The sequence below is a fragment of the Pteropus vampyrus genome, unplaced genomic scaffold (genome assembly GCF_000151845.1).
Source record: "Pteropus vampyrus isolate Shadow unplaced genomic scaffold, Pvam_2.0 Scaffold35, whole genome shotgun sequence".
NCBI classification, from domain to species: Eukaryota; Metazoa; Chordata; class Mammalia; order Chiroptera; family Pteropodidae; genus Pteropus; species Pteropus vampyrus.
This window is the reverse complement of record NW_011888816.1, coordinates 2,882,335-2,903,173: the sequence shown is the minus strand read 5'-3', so window position 1 is coordinate 2,903,173 and position 20,839 is coordinate 2,882,335. Positions and strand designations below refer to the sequence as shown.

Here is a 20,839-nt window from a genome sequence, read left to right as displayed (position 1 = left end):
TAAATAATGAGCAAACCTGTTGCTGGGGAAGGGTCTCCCGTCAGATCAAGCGCGCCACTTTAATAGGAAGGCACATGCAGAGATGAGGGGAGAGAACCCAGGTCCACCAGTTACAAATCAATGATAGCCAAGGGACGCTGCGGCTGCGACCTATCTGGTCCTCTCCGTAGGAAGATGTGGGGCTGAGAGCCACAGTCTGACTAGGGCCTTGCGGGGAGACTCAGAGTCAGAGCTCCCAGTCTGTGTCACAGGTCTACCAGGCTGGGGCCTGTGTACCAGGGAGCTTCCCAGCACCTTCGGACGACACCAGAAGCAGGTGCTGGCCCATCCCTGATGTGCTGGCCAACAGGCCACACGAGGGAAAGTGAGGGTTATGGCAGCAGTTGCCAGGAAGCACAAGCGGCAGGCCACACTTCCAGGTGCTGGCCCTGCACCAGCCCCCCATTCCAAAGCACCACAAAGACAGTGGCTGTTTACACAGAGACCACGGAATGTCCTCCAGCTCCACCTGTACACCCGTTCTCCCAAGAGCTCGAAATGACTCGGACCACACCTGAGAAAAGGTGTGTCCACCCGAATTATCAGGCCGTGTCCCGAAGCCCGAGCCTCTACCAGGCCTCTCTGGCGGCACCTGGGAAAGCAGCATCCTCTTCCAGAGCAGCGCTTCTCAAACTTCTGGTGAAGGACTAGTTTGTTTCTTATTTCTAGACTCTTGCGGACTGATGTTTTAATAAAATGCAATGAAAAATACCGCAGGGATGTCGAACATGTTCTCACTTTCTGCACTTACTCCACGATGGAGGAACAAGTCCGCGCATCCCCCACTGAGCAGCCCAGCCCCAGAGCAGGGGTCGGCAAAATCTCCTTAAAGAGCCAGGTAGTAAATATTTTAGGCTTGTGGGCTCCACATGGTCTTTGTCACAACTGCTCAACTCCGCTGGTGACAAGGTAAAGCAACCACAGGCAACACGTAAAAGAGTGAACGTGGCTGTGTTCTACTTTATTTACAAAAACTGGCACTGGACGTGGGCCGCAGTTCGCTGACCCCTGCCCCAGAGGGCTGCGGTGAATAACCTATACAGGTTTCACCATTCCTCCACCCTGTCCCCAGGCTCTGAGAGGTGACAAGCCAGAGTGCTAAACGTGGAAGCTTTCCGGGCCACTTCTGTCACTATGAAATCTCATGACACAAGGTTGTTCTCCAGTGGTATGTTACTGCACCTCCAGTGATTTTCCTTGATGGTCAAAGCCATATCTAAACTATAATTCTACACATACAATGCCGGAAGAGAGAACAGTAAATACGTAAGAGTTTACGAACCAAATTCAAGGAAGGCATACGGCCTGGAGGCGAGGCCAATGCAGGTGGTGTCATAGGAAGCTGTGAATTCCCACCACAAGGTCTCCAGGAAGCAGAAGGCCATGGCTGCTGGACACTGGCGGGAGCAGATAGCCATGCAGGCCACATCCCCCGAAGAAGAAAAACTGAAACGGAAGGACGACATCTACATTACCAGGGAACGGACCCGTGTATTCCCATCCCGCAGTCCGACGCGACCTTGCCTCAACTCTGGACTTGCTCGGCCTCCAACAGCCTCGCAGCTGGAGGTTGCATGCACGTTGTCTCCTCAGCCAGACCTACCTGGGGACTGTGCCTTTATCATACTTCCTCAGCACTATCGAGCAGTATTTGCCAATGCCCGCGTGTGATCGCTCCTATTCATTCATGCACGAGGAGGCATGTTCCATTAGTAAGAAGTAGCCCCAGGCTTCTCTGCATCTACTGAGGAAAATAGTTTTTCCTCTTTCATCTCCATCAACAGATTTTCTAACATTAAGTCATCCTGGTGTCCTGAAATAGAACCTTCACGGTTGTGAGTTTCTACGTATTCATATGCATACAACTGCTAGATTGAGTTTGCTAATGTGTTATTTTGGACTTTTGTGTCTATACAAAGTAAGACTGGCCTATTAACGTTCCTTTCCTGCACCATCTTCTTTCGGTTGTGGCACTAAGATTACTCTGATCTTATAAAATAAATGCACAGTTTTTCTCCCTTTTCTACTCCTTTTCAGACTCTCACGCTGTCATTTCAGGTTCTGGAGACTCTAGTTCTCCTGTCTGCTGTGCCCACTGACCCCCCTCATCGAGGAGTATCCCCTCTAAGTGCTCTGTCATTTTTGCTGAGACCTCACCACTGTGGAGTCCATCTTCTTCCTAAGAATCTCTCGAGCGCTGAGTTGTGGCACGCTTTTTTTTTAACTTTTATTTGTTGATTAGAGTTGACATTCAATATTACTTTATAATAGTTTCAGGTATAGAGCATAATGGTTAGACATTTATATAATTTACGGAGTGATCCCCCGATTAACCCAGCACCCAGCTGGCACTACACACGCTTCCTGCAATATTATGTGACACACTTCTCCCAGAGGGGTTTGGCCGGCTGCTCCAGGAGTGCCATCAACCTGGAACCAATACTGATGTGTGGACTTCGGCTTGGGAATTCCTAGGCCAAGGGGAGTAGAAGTAAAATCTCAAACTCCGATCCTACATGAGGCACAGGGGCAGGTTTTCAGTTTCTTAGGTGAGACTTTTCCTTCCCATCCGAAGCCAAGCAGAGGTGACTTAGCCTTGTGCCGGGGGGCAGACTCTTTCTCACCTATCCTTCCACTAGGGCTGGAGCCTGAAGAGCCCCTCCGTTCTGCGTGGGTCTTACTCCGACACCTCATTCTACCTAAGCCCAAAGGCCTCTCCTTTCACGGGTGCTGAAACCCAAGCCCTGAGTTTGCTATGACTGGTGACCCAGGAGACTCAGCGCTAGCTCACGCACTTACCACCGCGATACTCTGTTCCCCCTTCATTTCTGGCACCTTGGGATTTCTTTCTTTCAAGCTCAGTGGCACATTTAAAAGGATTTTATATATATTTACTCACATTTCTGGGTGTTTCTGGCAAGAGGGTTTTAGATTATGCTGATCTACCATCTTTTTGTAATTGGAAGTCTCTATACAAAAATGTTTTCTATATATAAATGTTTTTTAAAAAAGGATGACCTCCTCCTTATACAAAAAATTTTACAGAAGGACCTAAGTCTCTTTGGGATGGAGGTGTTTCTATTTGAAAAAGCACCCTTATCTGTGGGCTGTAGTGTGTCCCCAAAATGACATGTTGAAGTCCCAACAGCCAGTACCAGTGGATATGAGCTTATTTGGAAAGCGTCTTTGCAGATGTCATCAAGACGAAATGAGGGCATCAGGGGTTAGGGAGGGCCTTCGTCCAATGACTGGTGTGAAATCTGGTCTCAGAGACAGGAGGAAGCAGCCCACATGACCAGGGAGGCAGAGAGTGGAGCACTGCCACTTTAAGACATGGAATGGCAGGGCTGCTGGCAACCGCCAGAGGGCAGGAGAGAGGCATGGAAAGGGTTCTTCCCGAGAGCCTGGGAGAGCAAGTCCCTGCTGACACCTGATCTCAGACGTGTGGCCTCCAGAACTGTGAGAGAAGGAAGCGATGTCGTTCTAGGGCGGTTTCTGGCAATTTCATATGGCAACCTTAGGAAAATAATTCAACTCCTTAACTATAAAATAAGCTATGGCACTGCCCATCTGTAAGGAGAAAGGGCTCCGCTTTCCTCTGTGAAAATAATGGTGAGTATTTTATTCAAAATACAAATAAATAGAACATTTTATATTCCACTTGTCAAAAAACTGAAGTACCTAGAATTTCATTTAAAGTCATAGCATTTTTTTCTTCACAGAGAGGTTTCCTAATTTGAGGTCCAGCACAGAGCTCCCCTGGAATGTTAGACAATCAATCACAGCACAGTGAGGAAGGTGGTTCCAGGCACCCGGAGAGAGGAGCCGCAGACACGGGCAGAGGCAGCTCAGGTTTTGCTCTGAGCACCCACAGCCCGCATCACAGGGTGACGGCTGCGCGTGCCTGCCTGTAGCACCCCCTTCAGGGCACATCCTTATTCTCCTGATACCACCTCCGAGCCTGGACTCAGGTCTGGACTCTTCCTTCTGTTTTTCTCATTCCGAGACTGAATTCCCCTAAAACAACCCCATCTTATCAGGTCAACTAAAAACTGTCTATTCAAAAGGAGCAAAAGGGACTTGGTACATGAAGGCCTACATGCTGGAGAACAATGACGTAACATCTACAGCAAGCCATTTTGATATTTCAAAACCTGCCTTGCCCCTGATCCCTCCATAGAAGGGCTTTTTGCTTTAAGCCCTAGCATAAGAAATGGTGAAACACGTGAGAAACAGACCCTGGTGCCTGACTGCCTGCATTCAAATCCTGGCTCTACGACTTATTAACAGCATAAACTTAGACTTTAAGTCATTTAACCTCCGTTTCCTGCTCTATACAACAAGCATAATACTACTGACGACCTCGTAAACCTTAGAAAGTACTTAGAATAGTGCCTGGCACAAAGAAAACACTCTACGGTATTAGCTGTTATTACTATGATTATTATAACCACTTGACTCCTATTTTCATTGGATTATTTTTCCCACTGTATTAGTATATATTTCTTATTCCCTCATTAGACTTTAAGTTCCTTAAGAAGAAGGACCTACTTGTGCTCATTTTTCACTCTCCTGCTCTTGTCACATAATAAAGTTTTTAATTAAAAAAAATTTTTAAGTGAAAAAAATTTAAAAAGCAAAACCTGAAGGCAACAACTATAAGTCAAGTCATTTTTATTTTCTTGGCTGCTCACTCTTGTCCATTACCTTCCCTGCCATTTTAATCTGGCTGGTATCTCTTCCCTCTTCGCCTTTTCTCTATCCCTGCATCTAATGTGGAAAAAACTACCAAACTACAAGCATGAAAGCTGGTTGGACCTGGGTCTCCGGATGCTCATGGCCACCACTTACAAAGGCAGGGGTTCCAGCAGCAACACCTGAGGCTCCCTGATTCTGCTGTAAATACACACAACCTCAGACCGCTGGTCCACTTTTAACACACAGTGTGATCAGCATAATGTTACCTCGACATACGGTTCAAAGTAAGTAACCCGAATTTTGCTGATGTTCTGGAAAAGTGAACATGCTTGCTTACTGTATACTGAAGTCACATCCTTGTGCAGAACCGCGACCTGGATACTGGGCCAGTCGCGAGGCTAAAGTCTTGAGCCGTCTCCTGCATTCCAGAAAATCTTGGGTGTGGTAAAAGTCAGTGGAGGCCGAGAAGGGCAGTCCGTCCCTCACCCTTACCACACAGGCAAAGAGGATCATGGACATGGTCCGCAAGAGAAGTCATGAGGACACCTGAGGGAAGCAAGGTCACCTTGTTACTGAGAGCCAGATGTCAGTGCCGGAGATGCCCTGCCCGCGAAATGTGCGCTTTGGGTGATTTCATCCTCACCCCCACTATGACTGCGAATGTGGCTTTTATTATTTCCCTGCTCTCTATAGCTACAACACTCCCAATCTTCCTCCCTTCATTATCCTCCCTGTGTCTTTACTTGTGATCCTTCTTTTTCCTTCTCTAATGAATCTCTCCTTTTCCAGAATTAAACCAACTAGGATGAGGGAGGAAGGAATAGAGATGCAAGGAAGCAGGACCAGACGGGCTAAGGAGCAACCGCAATGACAGTGGGTAGCAGGACACAGGTAGCAAGATGGCTCCAAAGGGACTGGAGGTGCCTGCCACTGCAGCGGCAGGGATGAGGTCCAGGGACCTGTGCATTTCAGGTCATCCAGGGTAGTGTAGGTGCTCAGCAGTTTAGCTGCCATATCCTCACCTGCAGTGGAGAGATTCTAAGCATCTAACCTAAAGAAGGTAGCGAGGAGAGCAGAAGGCAAAAATGGAACTGAGAGACTATAGTGTCCTCCTGAATCTGCAAATTTTTGATACAGAGCCAGTCTTCAAAACGATGACTGAGCTCCTACAGATGGCTAAAGGAAGTCATTTGGCAAATATTACAGTAAGACACTAAATATTTGGCCTTGATATGTGAGCACCATTAAGAAACAAAAAGAAACAAATTCTGAGCCCTTATGATGCCTTTGGCAAATGAGAACAAGGTGCTTCTCAGGGTAGAAACAGCCTGGACCAGCTCTGCTGGCAGAGCCTGGCTGGGTTTTAGCCCCTATCTGTTAATTCTACAGGTGCTTGTACAGGGCATAACGTGCACACCGGCCCTGCCGCCAGGGGTTAGTGAGACGGCCATTACAATGCTAATGGGTCTTTCCGGGTTCCCGTGAATCCTGTTTCACAGATCCTATTTACCTGTTCCTCTACTTGATAGGATGTGAATAGGCTTGTACACCTGTGGACTTTTCTCCCAAAAAGCTCTAGGGATGTAACCTTATTTGGCATCTCAGTTCCTGTGAGCAGTAAGAAAGGGGAGCCCCCAGGATGTGTGCGGCTCTCGTCATCTCTGTGCCCCTGTATTCTTCGCCTATATCTGCGCTCCTCAGATCTCCCCATACCCAAATCCACATCAAGACCTGACTCCAATCCTCGCTTTCCATGAGACCTTCCCAGACCTGTCCAGCTGGAAGTACTTCTCCCACCTCTAAATTCCCAGAGAACCTACTTTTTTGTTCTCTATTTTACTGATTTATTATTTCTGCTACCTAAGTGTAAGTTCTAAGAATAAAGATATCTGGAATGGATTAATGAATGAATGATTATTCCCATTTTACACATGCAGAAACTGCAGTGGTATAAAAACACAGAGAAGGTAAAAAGAAAAATTAGTCTACCAGCCTATAGACCCTACGCAGTCCATTTGTCCCCTCTCCCCACACTTTCCATTGAGGAGTTAAAATGTGAAAAGCCCCACGAAAGATACAGCCACACCATTGTTCCCAGCACAACTGACAGGGCCAGGCCAACTGCCAGAAGACCCTGTGGGCTGTATCTCAGCCGCTTGGCCAATGCTGAGACCTCTAGCACCAGAAAGGGCATCAGGGGATGGATAGATGGCGGTTAATAACATTATCTTCTATACTTTTGTGAATGTTTGAAATATTTAATTTAGAAAAAAAAAAATTTAAGAGTTATAGGGCACAAAGCCCTAATAGAAATAGGGAAAGACTATGAGGTCAACTTGAGACCAGGGCTTAGGGTCTAAACCAGAACTTCAACTTACTTGCTTGCTACTTTGAGAACAGTGTTATATCAGTCAGGCCATTCTGCGATGGATGTAGGGAAGTGTTTAAGAACTTGTAATAAAGTTGTTTCTAAGAACAGTACTTGCCCCTCCCCCCCCCCATACACACACAAAAGACAATGACTCAATGAGATACCAAGAAAGTCAGAGACAGGACAGAAACACCCTCAAGACAAAATAAGAAAGACACTTTTTTGGAGGCTGAGCACATTGTATGTTCTTCTAAGGGAAAGCTGTATGCATTTATTCCAACTGCCAACCCCAAAATATCTACTCTGTAGTGCTGTCTTTATGGAGCAACTACTCTGTGCCAGGTATCACGTTAAACCAATAAAGAGGAAAACAGCGACCTTTCTAAGGGATAGTAATCCAAAGGACCAGTTTTAGAACCAGATTCTAGAGGCCTTAAGAGCCCATCCCGGCTCTACTTCATCCATGTTATTCTCCTGGTGATCGAACCTGCTTTTCCTCAAACGACAGCATTTAAGAGAAATAAAAACTGTTTTTCAGCTCTATCAAGTTACTGGTATTGCACGCTAGTGAAACCTACATCCATTTTTAAGTATTTTAAAATATTCACGATGCTTCAATGAAGCTGACACTGCGACGTTAACTGCTATTTGTGTTTGAGGGTATATGTGAGTGTGTCAGTGCACAGAAAGGCAGAGGCCTGAGGGGTGGCGCGGCTTTGCATCTTGCTGTGGAAGAGTCTAAGACAGAGACAACACCCCGGACGCTTTTCCTTTGTGCGAATGCACTTTGTATTCCGTAGGATGAAAAACAATTAATACGAATAGGAAGAGGCTCGTCTTTGCATTCTCCACTCTGCCCGGTAAGGGCTTTGACGTTTGTGGATTCAGGTTATTCGAGCTCTATCACGAGACAGTCTGTACTTGGGTGAGAGATCGGACCACTGCTCAAAAATGAATGAACTGGGGACTTCTGCTTCTTGAAAGGTGAAGCTGAAGTACTTTTTTCTACTCCCACTAAATACAACCAAAATCCACAGACCTTATAGATAAAATAAACATAAGAAGATTCTGAGGGCTGGAGAGAAGGCAGACTGGCTGGGGACCTCGGTACGTCCCCAAGGAATGACGCAGCTGTGAGTCTGCTCAGTTTTCTTTTTGCTTCATATATTCCAGTCTAGGTGCTGGAGAAGATGGCAACCCGGAAATGCCAATGGGTGTAGACAAAAAAAAAAAAAAAGCCCAACAACAACAAAAGCCTGCTCTCCCTATCAAAGATGCAGCCTAGCAAAGGACAAAACTTTTAGGCAAAAATGTTCTGCTCCGGCCAAACACCACAGAAAGAACTGCAGCCACCACATACCCACCAGCAAAGCCCAAGTGAAGAACCTCAGACTTCTACTCTCATGGGGTGGTAATGAGGTACCCTCTCAACTCCCCACCCTGCCAGGGCAGTTTAAGAGAAGACCAAGTAGGGAGCCACAGCCAGCAATGAGCCCAACTCGCCCACTGTCACTGAGGAGACAGAATTCCCCTCTCTGCCCAGTAATACTGAGGAGCCCCCTCCCTTCAGGGAGCCACAGAGGCCAGGTGGAGAACCTGGACTTTTACTCCCACCTGGCAGTAATGAGAGAGTGCTCCCACCTCCCCTGCTAGCACAGAGTCGACAAAAGCCAACTAAAACAGAAGATTTAAATAAGATCCAGAGCCTCATAACATAATACCCAAAATGTCCAGATTTCAATAAAAAAAAAAAAAAAAGAAAAGAAAATCACTGGTCATACTTAAGAAACAAGGAAAATCTCGAATAAGAAGGGACAATTGGCTGATACCAACTCCAACATGACACAGAAGATAGAATTATCTGACAGACTTTAAAGCAGCCATCATAAAAAGGCTTCAATGAGCAATTACAAACATACTTGAAACAAATAAATTAAAAAATAGAAGATATATAGAACTAAATGAAAGTTTTAGAATTAAAACAACACAATAACTGAAGTAAAAAAAAAATCGATGAATGAGCTCAACATTAATATGGAGGGAACAAAAAAATGAATCAGTAAACATGAAGACAGAACATAGAAATTCCTAATTTGAACGATCTGAGAGAAACTAGATTGAAAAATATTGTACAGAGCCTCAGGGACTGTGGGAGTATAACAAAAGATCTACATTCATATCACTGGAGTCTGGAAGGAGAGGAGAAAGAGGGCAGGATTGCATTCAGGATTCAAAGAAACAATGTCTAGAAACTTCCCAAATCTGGTAAAAGACATAAGCCAACAGATTCAAAAAGCAGGTAAACTCCAGAAAGGATAAACCCAAAGAAATCCATGCCAAAACACATATTAGTCAAACTTAAGAAAACTAAAGACTATAAAAATCTCGAAAGAAGCAAGAAATAACACCTTACCTTTGGGGGGAAAACAATTCAAATGACAGCAAACTCATAGAAATTATGGAAACCAAAAGAAAGCACATTTTTTGAGTGCTAAAAAAAAAAAAAAAAGAACTGCCAATCCAGAAATCTCTATTTTCAGAAAAAAAAAATCTTTCAAGAATGAAGGGAAATAAAACATAGTCGGATGAAGGAACACTAAAAGAATCTGTTGCCAGCACATCTACTCTAAGACAATGGCTAAAGGAAGTTCTCTAAACAGAAAGAAAACAATAAAAGAAGGACTCCTGAAACATCAAGAAGGAAGAAGAAACAACAGAGAGAGTAAAAACATGGAAAAATACAATGGACTATCCTTCTCATGAGTTTTCTAAATTATGTTTGATGATCAATGTACGTAAAGGAAATATTTAAGACAATTATAAGTAGGGGAGAGTACAAAGATATAAAGGGATGTAAAGTTTCTACGTTTCACTTGAAATGGTAAAATGCTGACACCAGCAGACTGTAAGTCATATATATACAAATATATATACATATACATCTATATACTGAAGCAAGCACTAAAAAAGCTATACAAAGAGAAACACTAAAAAACTATACATAAATAAAAACTGAATTCTAAAAAATGTTTGAATTACTCAAAGGAATGCATAAAAAAGAAAACAATAAAAAAAGATCAAATAGAAAGCAAAAAATAAAAGAGCCGGCTTAAACTCTAATATATCAACGACTACATTAAATGTAAATGGTCTAAATATACAACTAAAAACAGAAACTGACAGAGCAAATAAAAGACATGATCCAATTACATACTTTCTACAATAAATTCACTTTAAATATAAAAATATAGGTAGGTTGAAAATAAATAAATGGGAAAAAATACACCATACAAACATTAATCAAAAGGAGTTATATTAATATCAGATAAAGCAGACTGCAGAGCAAAGAAAATTTCCATGGAGAGAGAAGAACATTATGTAATAATAAAAGAATAAATCTACCCGGAAGACATAAAGCTAAATGTATACGCATTAATCAGAGACGCAAAATATGTGACGCGAAACTGAGGAAGCGAAAGGAGAAATAGACAAATCCGCAGTTACGGCTGATGACTTTCCACGTCCAACTGACTGAACAGCTAGAGAAAAAATCAGCAAAGATATAGATCTCAACGATACTATCAACCTAACATGTAAAAAAACAAACAAAAACAAAAAAAAACGTTTGACAGAACACTCTGTCCGACAACAGAATTCCTTTCAAGCACCCACAGAACATACAGCAAAATGGAGCATATCTTGGGCCATAAAACAAACCGCAACAAATTTAAAAGAATTCATAAAAGGGTGTGTTCTATGACCACAATGTAATCTAACTAGAAATTAATAATAGAAAGGTAATGAAAACCTCCAAACACTTAAATATTAGGCAACACACAATTAAATAACCCATGGGTCAAAAAGGATGTTTCAAAAGAAATTTTAAAAATACACTAAACTGAATGAAAAGAAAAGCAAATGAAAATTTGTGAGACACAGCTAAAGCTGTGCTGAGAGGGAAATTTATAGCACTAAATGCTAACATTATAAGAGGGGAAAAACTCTCAATAATTTAAGCTCACATGTCAAAAAAATAAAAATTAAAAATTAAAAAAAAAAAGGAAATAAAAAACCCAAAGCAGGCAAGAGGAAGAAAATAATAGAGTAGAAATCAATCTAACTGACAAGCAATAGAGAAAATCAAGGAAATAGAATGTTGATCCTTTGAAAAAAGGTCAATAAAATTGATAAACTTCTACCAAAAAAAAAAAAAAAACGAGAAAAGGGACAAATTACCAATATCAAGCATCAAATAGCAGGGTATCACCACAGACAATACAGACATCAAAATAATAAGGGAATTCTACAAACAAATCTACACATATAAATCTGACAACATAAATGAAATGGTTTGATTCCTCGAAAATACAGATGACCACAATTCCCCCATAGAAATTAGGCAATCTAAACAATCTTAGCTAAATCTCCTATTAAGAAAATTTCATCTGGAACTTAAAAATTTCTGAAAAGAAACTATCCAGGCTCAGATGGTTTCACTGGAGAATCGCACCAAACATTTAAAAAAGAATTAACCCCATTCTGCACAACCTCTTCCAAAAAACAGAAGAGGAGGAAACAATTCCAAATTCACTTTATAAAGCTAATGTTACCCCGATACGATATCAAAACTAAAAACAGCAGAAACACAGAAAACTATAGACCAGTACTCCTCATGAACTTATATGCAAAAATCCTTAACAAAATGTTAACAGCTGGAATTCAGCAATATAATAAAAAGAATTAGACACCATAACCAAGTGGGATTTAATCCAGGATTCAAGGCTGGCTTAATAGTCTAAAATCAAACAATATAATCCATCAGATAAATAGGCTAATAAGAGGTCACACAATGATATCAATTAATACAGAAAGGGCATTTAACAAAATTTGACACCCATGCATGATAAAATTCTCAACAAAACAAGAATAGAGAACTTCCTCTACTTGATGAAGAGGATCCACAGAAAGCCTACAGCTAACATCACACTTAATAGTAAACATTTTCCCTCTAAAATCAGGAAGAAGGATGTCTGCTCTCACCAGTACTATTAAACACAGTACTGGAAGTTCTACCCAGTGTAATAATGCAAGAAAGAGCAATAAAAGGCATATAGACAGGAAAGGAGGAAACAAAATTATTCCTATTTTCAGATGACGTAATTGTCTACACGGAAAATCCCAAAGAGCCAACAAACAAAATCTCCTAGAACAAATAGTTCAATGAGATTGCAAGATATAAGACCAACATACAAAAATCAATTGCATTTTTATATACTAGTAATGAACATGTAGAAACCAAATTAAAAATAAAACGCTATTTACAATCACTGCAAAAAATGATCTCAATAAAGCTATAACTTTTTCTTTCTCCTCTTTAATTCCTCCCCTCTCCACTTCCACTCCTAACCTATGGATGTTGCCGTCTCCCCTTAAGAACTGGATCGCTGAAAGCAGGGTGTCTCTTCCCACGTGCTTTCGGCACGCACCCAGGGCCTGGTGCCTCCTGCGCACTCGGGGGGCCTGGTGCCCCGGGGGCCTGGCGCACCCGGGGTATGGTCCGTGGCTCCACCTGGGGTGCGAACCCAGGCGTGTAAAGCAGACGTGCTAACCACTACACTATGGAACCACCCCTATAACTTTTTAAATGAAATACTTAGGTGTAAATCTAATTAAACATGTATAGGACTTGTATGCTGAAAACTACAAAACACTGCTGAAAGAAATCAAAAAAGCTCTAAATAGATGAAGAGATATACCATGTTCATGGATTGGAAGACTCAACATAGTAAAGATGTTAATTTTCTCCCAAATTAACATACAGGTTTAATGCAATTTCTGTAAAAATATCAATAAGTCAGTTTGTAGATATGGAAAAAAAATCTAAAATTAATATAGAAAGGAAAAGAAACTAAAATAGCTAAAATGATTTGAAAAGAGTAAAGTGGAAGGACCCATGCTATCTTATTTCAATAGTCATTATATAGCTACAGTAATCAAGATGTGTGGTATTGGCAGAGGAACAGACATATAGATCAATGGAATAGAACAGAGAACCCAGAAATAAACCTACACAAGTACAGCCAAATGATTTCTGACAATGGTGCAAGGGAAAAAAATTATGGGAGGAAGGATAGTCTTTTCAACAAATGATGATGGAGTAATGGATAACTACAGGGGGAAAAAAAATCTTGACCTAATCTCACACCCTTAGTAAAAATTAACTCAAAATATAAAAAGTAAAACTATAAAAGTGGAAGAAAACATAGGAGACCATCTTCAGGACCCAGGGAAGAGTTCTTAGATATGACACCAAAAGCACAAGCTATAAAAGAAAAATCAGCAAATTGGATTTCATCAAAATTGAAAATTTTTGCTTTGCAAAAGCCCATGTGAAAAGGATGAAAAGACAAGCTATAGACTGGGAGGAAATATTTGTAAACCACATATCTGATAAGGGACTCTAGATATCTAGAATTTATAAAGATCTCTCGAAATTCAACAGTTTAAAAAAAAAAAACCACAAACAATCCAGTTATAAAATGCACAAAGCACATGAAACATTTTGCCAAAAAAGATGTGTATACAGATGGTGAACAGGCACATGAAAAGATGTTCAGCATCACCAGCTATTAGGGGAAATGTAACTTAAGATCACAATGAGATAATACTACATATTCTATGAGAAGAACTAAAAAAAATTTAAGTGACAATATTCAATGCTGGCAAGCATGTACAAACTATGTCTCTCATACGTTACTAGTAAGACTGTAAAAGAGTACAGTCACTCTGGAAAACAGTTTGGCAGTGTCTCGTAAAACTAAACATGCAATTACCAAATGATCTATCAGTCACGCTCCTGGGCATTTATCCCAGAGGAGTGAAAATTTATATCCACACAAAAACCTGTGTACGATTGTTCATAATAGCTTTATTTGAAACAGTCGCATATTAGAAACAAACAAAATGCCCTACAAATAGTGAATGGTTAAACAAAACACAGCACATTCATAGCATGTACTACTCAGCAGTAAAAGGAATAAACTATTGAAACAGAACAACTTGGATGAATGGCAAGAGCCTTGGGTGAGTGAAAAAAAGCCAATCTCAAAAGGTCACATATATATGAATCCTTTAATGTAACATTCTGAAAATAACAAAATTATAGAAGTGAAGAACTGATTAATGGGTGCCAAGGGTTAGGGATGGTGAGGAAGAGGGGAATGGGTGTGACAATAAAGAGACAGCGAGAGGAAAATCATTGTGGTGATAGAATGATTCTGTATCTGGATTGTGACAGTGGTTACAGAAATCTGCACATGATAAAATGGCACAGAACTATACACACTTTATATTAATGTTAACTTCCTGGATTTGATATTATACTACAGTTATGTAAGATGTAATCAAAGGCAGAACCTAGGTAAACGGTATATGGGACTTCTCTGTACTATCTTTGCAACTTCCTGTGACTATAATTATTTTTTTAAAAAAGTTGAAAGAAAAGTATTAACAGGGTCTTTATACCACTTACTTACTCATACTTTTTATGTTCAAATGTCATTTTTTAAATATCTCTACTAGAATAATCTCTTCTGCTAATTAACTGTAGTTCTGATGATCTGTGCATGAATACTGAAGGGCACATTTTACACTGAGCAGCTCCACAACTACATGACATTTCCAGATGAGAAGGCACTATCATCTCAGGATTTGTTAAAATAAAAGCCGCCTACAGATAACTAGTATTTAGTTTAAAACAGGAAAGCAGTGGAATTAATCAGGACAATCATACCATAATTACAGAAAAAATGTTATCAATTACACAAGGACAAAAGCAGCCTCAGAGTGCTTACCCTGGGACACTAGACCATCTTCCAGGTCTTATCGGCATCTTCTATAGGCCAGCAGACCTTGTAACCAGGCACTAGGCTTGCCACATATTAGGAAGTCCTCAAAAAAAATCTGCTAAGCAAATGAATGAATGACCTAGGGGGCTGCCTTATCGTTGCTCCCTGAAACAAGAAATGTGGATCTGCAGACCTTGCCATATTCTGATCTATATTTTTAACATTTCCCACAGTAAATCTCTACTTGGAGAGAAAAAGAGAAAGAGGTTTATATAGATAGAATTTCTTAAAAGTAGAAACTGAAGTAGTAATCAAACATAAAGTACCCAAGGTACTACTAGGTTTAATAAAAATATTTTAATCTGCCTCTCTCAATTCCTAAATCCTCTTTTCAGCTCTATTTATAAACTGTTCATGTCACAGATTATCTCCATTCTATTAGCAAAGATTCTGTGCTTAGTTGGAGGCCACCTTTGTTCCCACTGTTTTTTTCCCCTGCCCTTTGCCCTTAACCCTCTCCCAAACCCCCATCACACTTATTCCTCCTCCTCCCTCCAGAAAGAAAGAAAAGCAGAAAGAAATACAGCATTAAATGACCAGGCCCTGCAAAAAAAGTAATTTAAACAAGCAAAACAAGTTTCATTTGGCATACAAATATTCGAACACAAGTTTTCACTTGTGTTTCACAATAAGGCATATTGCCCACTCCTCAAATACACAATACAGAAGACAAAGACAAAACTGAGTTATGTCACCCTTACTGAATTCACCTTAAGTCACAGGACTTGAGAACTGGCTACTTAAATTATAGATCAGGCAGGCTCCTTAGTTCCACATTGCTTGGGGATGGGGTTGGGAAGAGGGTAGAGGTCAACTCTATTATTTGTTAAGAACTAGGAAGAGTAAGGGACTAAACTTGATAGTAACAATTATTGTATGTCAGGTACTGGGCTAGGAACTTTTACACTGATAATGTTATTTAATGCTCATAACTGTGAGGTAGACATAATCTACACAAGACAGGTAGGAAAATTGTAGCTCCAAGGCTCAAGTGGTAGAGCCAGGATCCAAACCCAAACTTCATTACTTGAAATGTTCGAAAGCCTATGATCTTTCCACTACACTCTTGCTTTTCTAAATCCACTCTTTGGAATTACAGCTACTCTATTTCTCTAAAACAATTTCTTCTGGGGCACTGATACTCAAAACTAATCACAGATCTGTTAACAGATGAAGGAACAAGGCCTAAGGTTTCACTTGTTACAACTGTTCCTTACTCATTGTATTACTTTGAATAAATCAGTTTTCCTCTTTGACCATCAGTCACCTTTTGGATGTAGTTGATCTCTGAGGCTCTTTCTAAGAATCAAAAACTTCGGGACCCCAAAATGTCCTCTGTGTTATAAACACTTAGAGCTCTAACAACATTGTTTAAAATATATTTTCCAGAGAAAACGCTATTAGGTCAATTTAATTCTATTTAGCAATACTAAACCATTCTCAATTATTTACATTTTTATTTACTGAAATTATCTTTACTGAGATTAATTCCTTTGTAAAATTTAATGACAATGTACCCTATCCCTATCCATCGATCTGAGCTTTATTTTATTTTTCTGCCGATGTCACAAATTTCACCAATTAGTTTTTACCGCTGGTAATCTTCTTTTGTGGCTTTGATTCCTACACTCCTAATTTTTCCCGGAGTGCCTTATCCTTCTGGTTCTGGAAGTCTGGAGATCTGGACGTAAACCTACAATGGACACAAATGTACACCACCACCTCCTACACCTGACGTTAAGAAAAGCTAGTCCAGTGCATCCAGTATTTGGCAAACCAATTCATCTAATATCGGCATGCTAAGGGAAGTTTGCTATTAAAATTAAACAATACTCTGATGTGAGCTTCGTGGATAATAAACGAAACAATCGCCCGCTCTCCCCTTTGGACACACCCCGTCTCCTCCCCCTGGAGGCAGCGCTCTACGCGCATCTGTCAGCTGAAGGTTCCTGCTGGCGCGCACCTATGGGTGGATCCGGAGTCTGGAGAGCAACCAGCGGAAGAAAGGGGGACAGATGACTCCGAGAAGCCCCACGAAGCCCGGTGGGACTAGGCTCGGCCAGAGGGAGGGTCGGGCCTGGGGTCGCCTCTCCAGGCCCGCCCTGTGCCACACCCGACCCTGCCTGCTCTCGGTAACCGGCCGCGACGCCCGCCTCCGCCCGCCATCCCTCACCTCGCCTGGACGGCGGCCTCCAGAAGTCAGCGGCCTGCCTAGGCGCCGCGGCGCCACCCGCCGCCTCCTCCACAGCCTTAGCCCACCGGGCGAACCCGGCCCGGTCTCTGGCGGCCCGGGCGCAGGTAGGCGCCCGTGCGCATGCGCGAGTCTTGAACCTCCTCCCCCGTTCGCTGCTGCTAAGCGATACCCGCACTCGAACCGACCAATCCTGGCGCGCCTCCACCGCCCGTCCCGACAGAGTGGTTAATGAACCGGTTCTTAAAGGGCTGCAACCCAAATGCAGAGGGGGCGTGGATGGGGAGCGCGCCTCCCAACTTCCTACGCATCTCCCGACTCTCACACGCTTGGGTTTGAGGTCCAGGCCTGTAATTCCCACGTCTGGAGGTGCGAGGAGGCTTCGCGGTGTAAGCTCGATTCCTGCCAGGGTAGCGGACAGGACTGACAAGCGGAGGCAAGGAGGTTCAGCGTAATGGCGTGACACGCCCTGGGCGTGGGTTCCGCCGTTCGCGTGGCTGGGCGGGAAGCCCGAGATAGGCGAACCAAAGAGCACAGCCTCCTGCCAGCCTGGATGCGGTACCAAAGTCTAAGAACTTGCAGAGTGCGTGATTTAGTATAGGGCTTTGCGCCCTCTGACTGGTGCAGTTGGTGTGGCTCAGGCACCACAATGTGTTGAGCATTTTGGCTCTAGGCTCCAGAGGCTTCTTTTCCAGGCCTCTACCCCTCCACTTCCAGGGTCACAGTGTAGACCACTGCAGCACCACAGAAGAACCCCACCTCTGAAGTTGAAAATGCAGACACCTGATCTCTGACTCACCTTTTAGATGTTCTCTGAATTCCTCCCACTGTTCTTCAGCCTGAAGAAGCCTGAAGTCCACTTGTCCTTCTACTTTGTTCTATTTATCACCTCCCACCAGGCTTCATTTCCTTCTCCATCAGCTGAAAGTCCGGGGTTCACCACTTCCATCACATTCTTTCCAAAACGCATACCTGCGTGGCAGCACTCCAACCCCGGAAAAATCCAACCTCTGCCTTCTCCGAATCTGCTTCTGGGCTACAAGTGCTGCTGAACACAATCTCACAGCCACACAGATCAGTGCTATGTTTGTACATTGCTAGTCTCAACCAGGTCAGCAATACTGCCCAGCAGTCCTGTGTTTGCCAGGTTGGCTCTCTCCATTTCTCCCCAACAGCAACTTCAAAATCCCCAGCAGGCTCCCCAAATCTCCCACTTTTCTACCCCCTTGCTCTCCCACGTGCTTCCTTCACTGAGGAAAGAGCAACCATTAAAGTGATGCCACTCCGTTGCCACCTACTTCTGCCCCTCCAACTACCATCTTTTCTTTTTCCCTTTTACGGACAAACTTCTTGGAAAAAGTGGCCTATGTTTGAAGACTCTATTGCTTCACCTTTCCCTTAATTGCTCAGTCCTCTGCAACTCTGACTTCTGCCTCACCATATTTCTAAAAGTTCCCTCATTAAAGTCATCACAGATCTACTTTCTATCTTGCTTGACCTTTCAACAGCATTTGTCATTGCTATTTGTCCTATCCCACGCTGCCCTGGATTTCCTCGTATATCTCTAATTTCTTTCTCTCATTCTCCTTCGTAGTTCCTTTTCCTCTGCCGTGAGGGAAGCCAACACACTCTCCTTGGGGAGTCTTATCCACTGCATGGTTCCAGTCAGTTCCCACAGTGATGCTTCTTAAAGTTTATAATGCCAGCCAAGTCCTTGGCCCTGAGTTACGGATCCAAATAGCCAGCCCCAGACTTCAACATCTCCATTTAACATCACCTCAAACTGTACATGTCCACAGCTGAATCTGTCACTCTTGTTTCCAGTCCAGCTTCTCCTCCACTCTTCCCTACCTCCATGAATGGCATCACCAGTCTCTGAGTTGCCCAAGGTAGAACCCAAAAGTTATCCCTAATTGCTCCTTCTTCCTCTCCCTCCACCATTAAGTCACTAAGGCCTGCTGACTCTACTCCTAATATGTTTCAAATGCATCCTCTTTTAAATTGCTCCCGCCATTTCTGGCCTGCACACCTGCAGCAGCCTTCTCACTGTTCTTTTTGCTTCTCATCTGGCTGCCTCACCTGCCTTTCGCCTTCCACCAGGAAAATTCTAAAATGCATCCCTGATGCCATTACTTCTCTACCTAAAACCATCCGTGGCTCCTGTAGATCCTAGGAAAGAGCCAAGACTCTGGACATCTGTCACCTGCATAACTTCCACTTCCTCTTCACATCGAGACATCTGTTCTCCTGGAGGGCTTTCTCTGTATGCTGGACCAGGTTGGTCTCCTGCACCTGCCCCACCTTAACTCCATCTGATGTCATTGTCATTTCTCATTTGTCTAAACAGGAATGGGGCTGAGTAGGACTAATCAAGGCCCGCACCCTGCTCTTGATGGTTCCTCCTCTGTCCACTCTGTTTTCTGCAGAACCTCTGGGGACTTTTCCTGGGGAGGGAGCCTGGTTTGGAGATAGCAATACAGGCTTGGGAACCAGGAAGCCCTGAGTCCTGGCCCAGCTCAGGCATGTTGCCCCACTTCTCCCGCTGGGTTTATCCATTTGTGAAATGAGACGAAAGCTGCCTCCTCATAGGGTTGAATTAAAAAAAAAAAAAAAAAGATTGTGGCGGGAAAGATTAACAAAAGCAGATGATGAGCCTGCTCTGGATCTGAGCCACCACTCAGAGAAATGACATTCTAGGAGGCAGAATTGCACTCAGACCTCTTTTGAGAAGTAAAGACTTCTAAGACTTCCAGAGGAACAAGCTTGGTATTCCCTGCCCAGCATGGGTGGGCTGGACAAGCAAGAAGACAACCATGTTAGAGTTTGGGTGGTTGCCAACGGTATAATTATGTGGCCCAGGAGGGTAAGCTCTGCTTTCTCCCTGTATCTCTCAGCAAACCACTTCTGCAGTAGGTGCATAGGTGGTATATGGGATAGTAGTTAAGAGTGAGGATTCTAAAGGCAGACGGCCTCTGCCCTTAGTAGCTACGAGAACCTGGGCAGGTTACTTAACTTGTTTTCTCATCTGTAAAATGGAGAAAATAATAGCGCATTTTAGGGTTGTAAATCTAAGGAAAAATAGGCATTTATGCGAATTTCTCCCTCAGCAAAGGGTGAAGCGCACACCAGTATTTTCTTGGGCCCTGCAAGGTCTGGCTTGGCAGGAAGCAATGCCCAGGGTTCACGCTCCAAACGTAAACCTAGAGGCACGAGAGTGTCAAAAGGAGTGGACTTGGGGCCAGACATCTGGGTTCCAACCCCCATTCTCGTGTGAGCCCGGCACGGTGCTCCCGCAAGCACCATGCACTGCGCGTAGAAATGAAGGGGCTGATGACGGACCCCGCCCCACGTTATCTCTCCAGACTGCGCAAACGCGAAGGACCCGCCAATTGCTCAGGGGCCCCAGGGGCTGGGTCCCAGAGGGACGCTGAGCGTCGCTCCTGCGCGCCCAATCACAAGCGACATTCGGTCCGTTCCCCGCCCTCTAGGCGGGAGGACCCGTGATCCAGCTGCGCGGAGGTCCGCGGACCCTGAGACCCGGTTCCAGTCTGGCTTCCCGCGATGTCGGTGGCCTTCGTCCCGGACTGGCTGAGAGGCAAGGCGCAAGTCAATCAGGAGACAATCCAGCAGGTG

General features: G+C 43.3%; 2 protein-coding genes across 3 annotated transcripts in view; one reads left to right on the top strand and one right to left on the bottom strand.

Moving 5' to 3' along the window:
• The window catches only part of SEC22C (SEC22 homolog C, vesicle trafficking protein), a 32,375-nt gene extending 14,423 nt beyond the window's left edge, over positions 1–17,952 (bottom strand). Inside the window, exons 1-3 of one of the 2 annotated variants that reach the window (XM_023529068.1) lie at positions 17,532–17,952; positions 5,075–5,283; positions 1,322–1,485 (exon numbers count right to left, since the gene is read on the bottom strand). In XM_023529068.1, coding sequence (XP_023384836.1) covers positions 1,322–1,485; positions 5,075–5,256 — 346 coding nt within the window. In that variant the 5' untranslated portion in view covers positions 5,257–5,283; positions 17,532–17,952. Of the gene's footprint in view, positions 1–1,321; positions 1,486–5,074; positions 5,284–17,188; positions 17,405–17,531 lie in introns of those variants that run through there. The other variant, XM_011357385.2, reaches the window with a different exon arrangement.
• Positions 17,953–20,648: 2,696 nt separating this feature from the next.
• The window catches only part of SS18L2 (SS18 like 2), a 3,220-nt gene continuing 3,029 nt past the window's right edge, over positions 20,649–20,839 (top strand). The window contains exon 1 of the mRNA XM_011357386.2: positions 20,649–20,836. Within this exon, the coding sequence (XP_011355688.1) occupies positions 20,768–20,836 (69 nt within the window). The 5' untranslated portion in view covers positions 20,649–20,767. The remainder of the gene's footprint in view (positions 20,837–20,839) is intronic.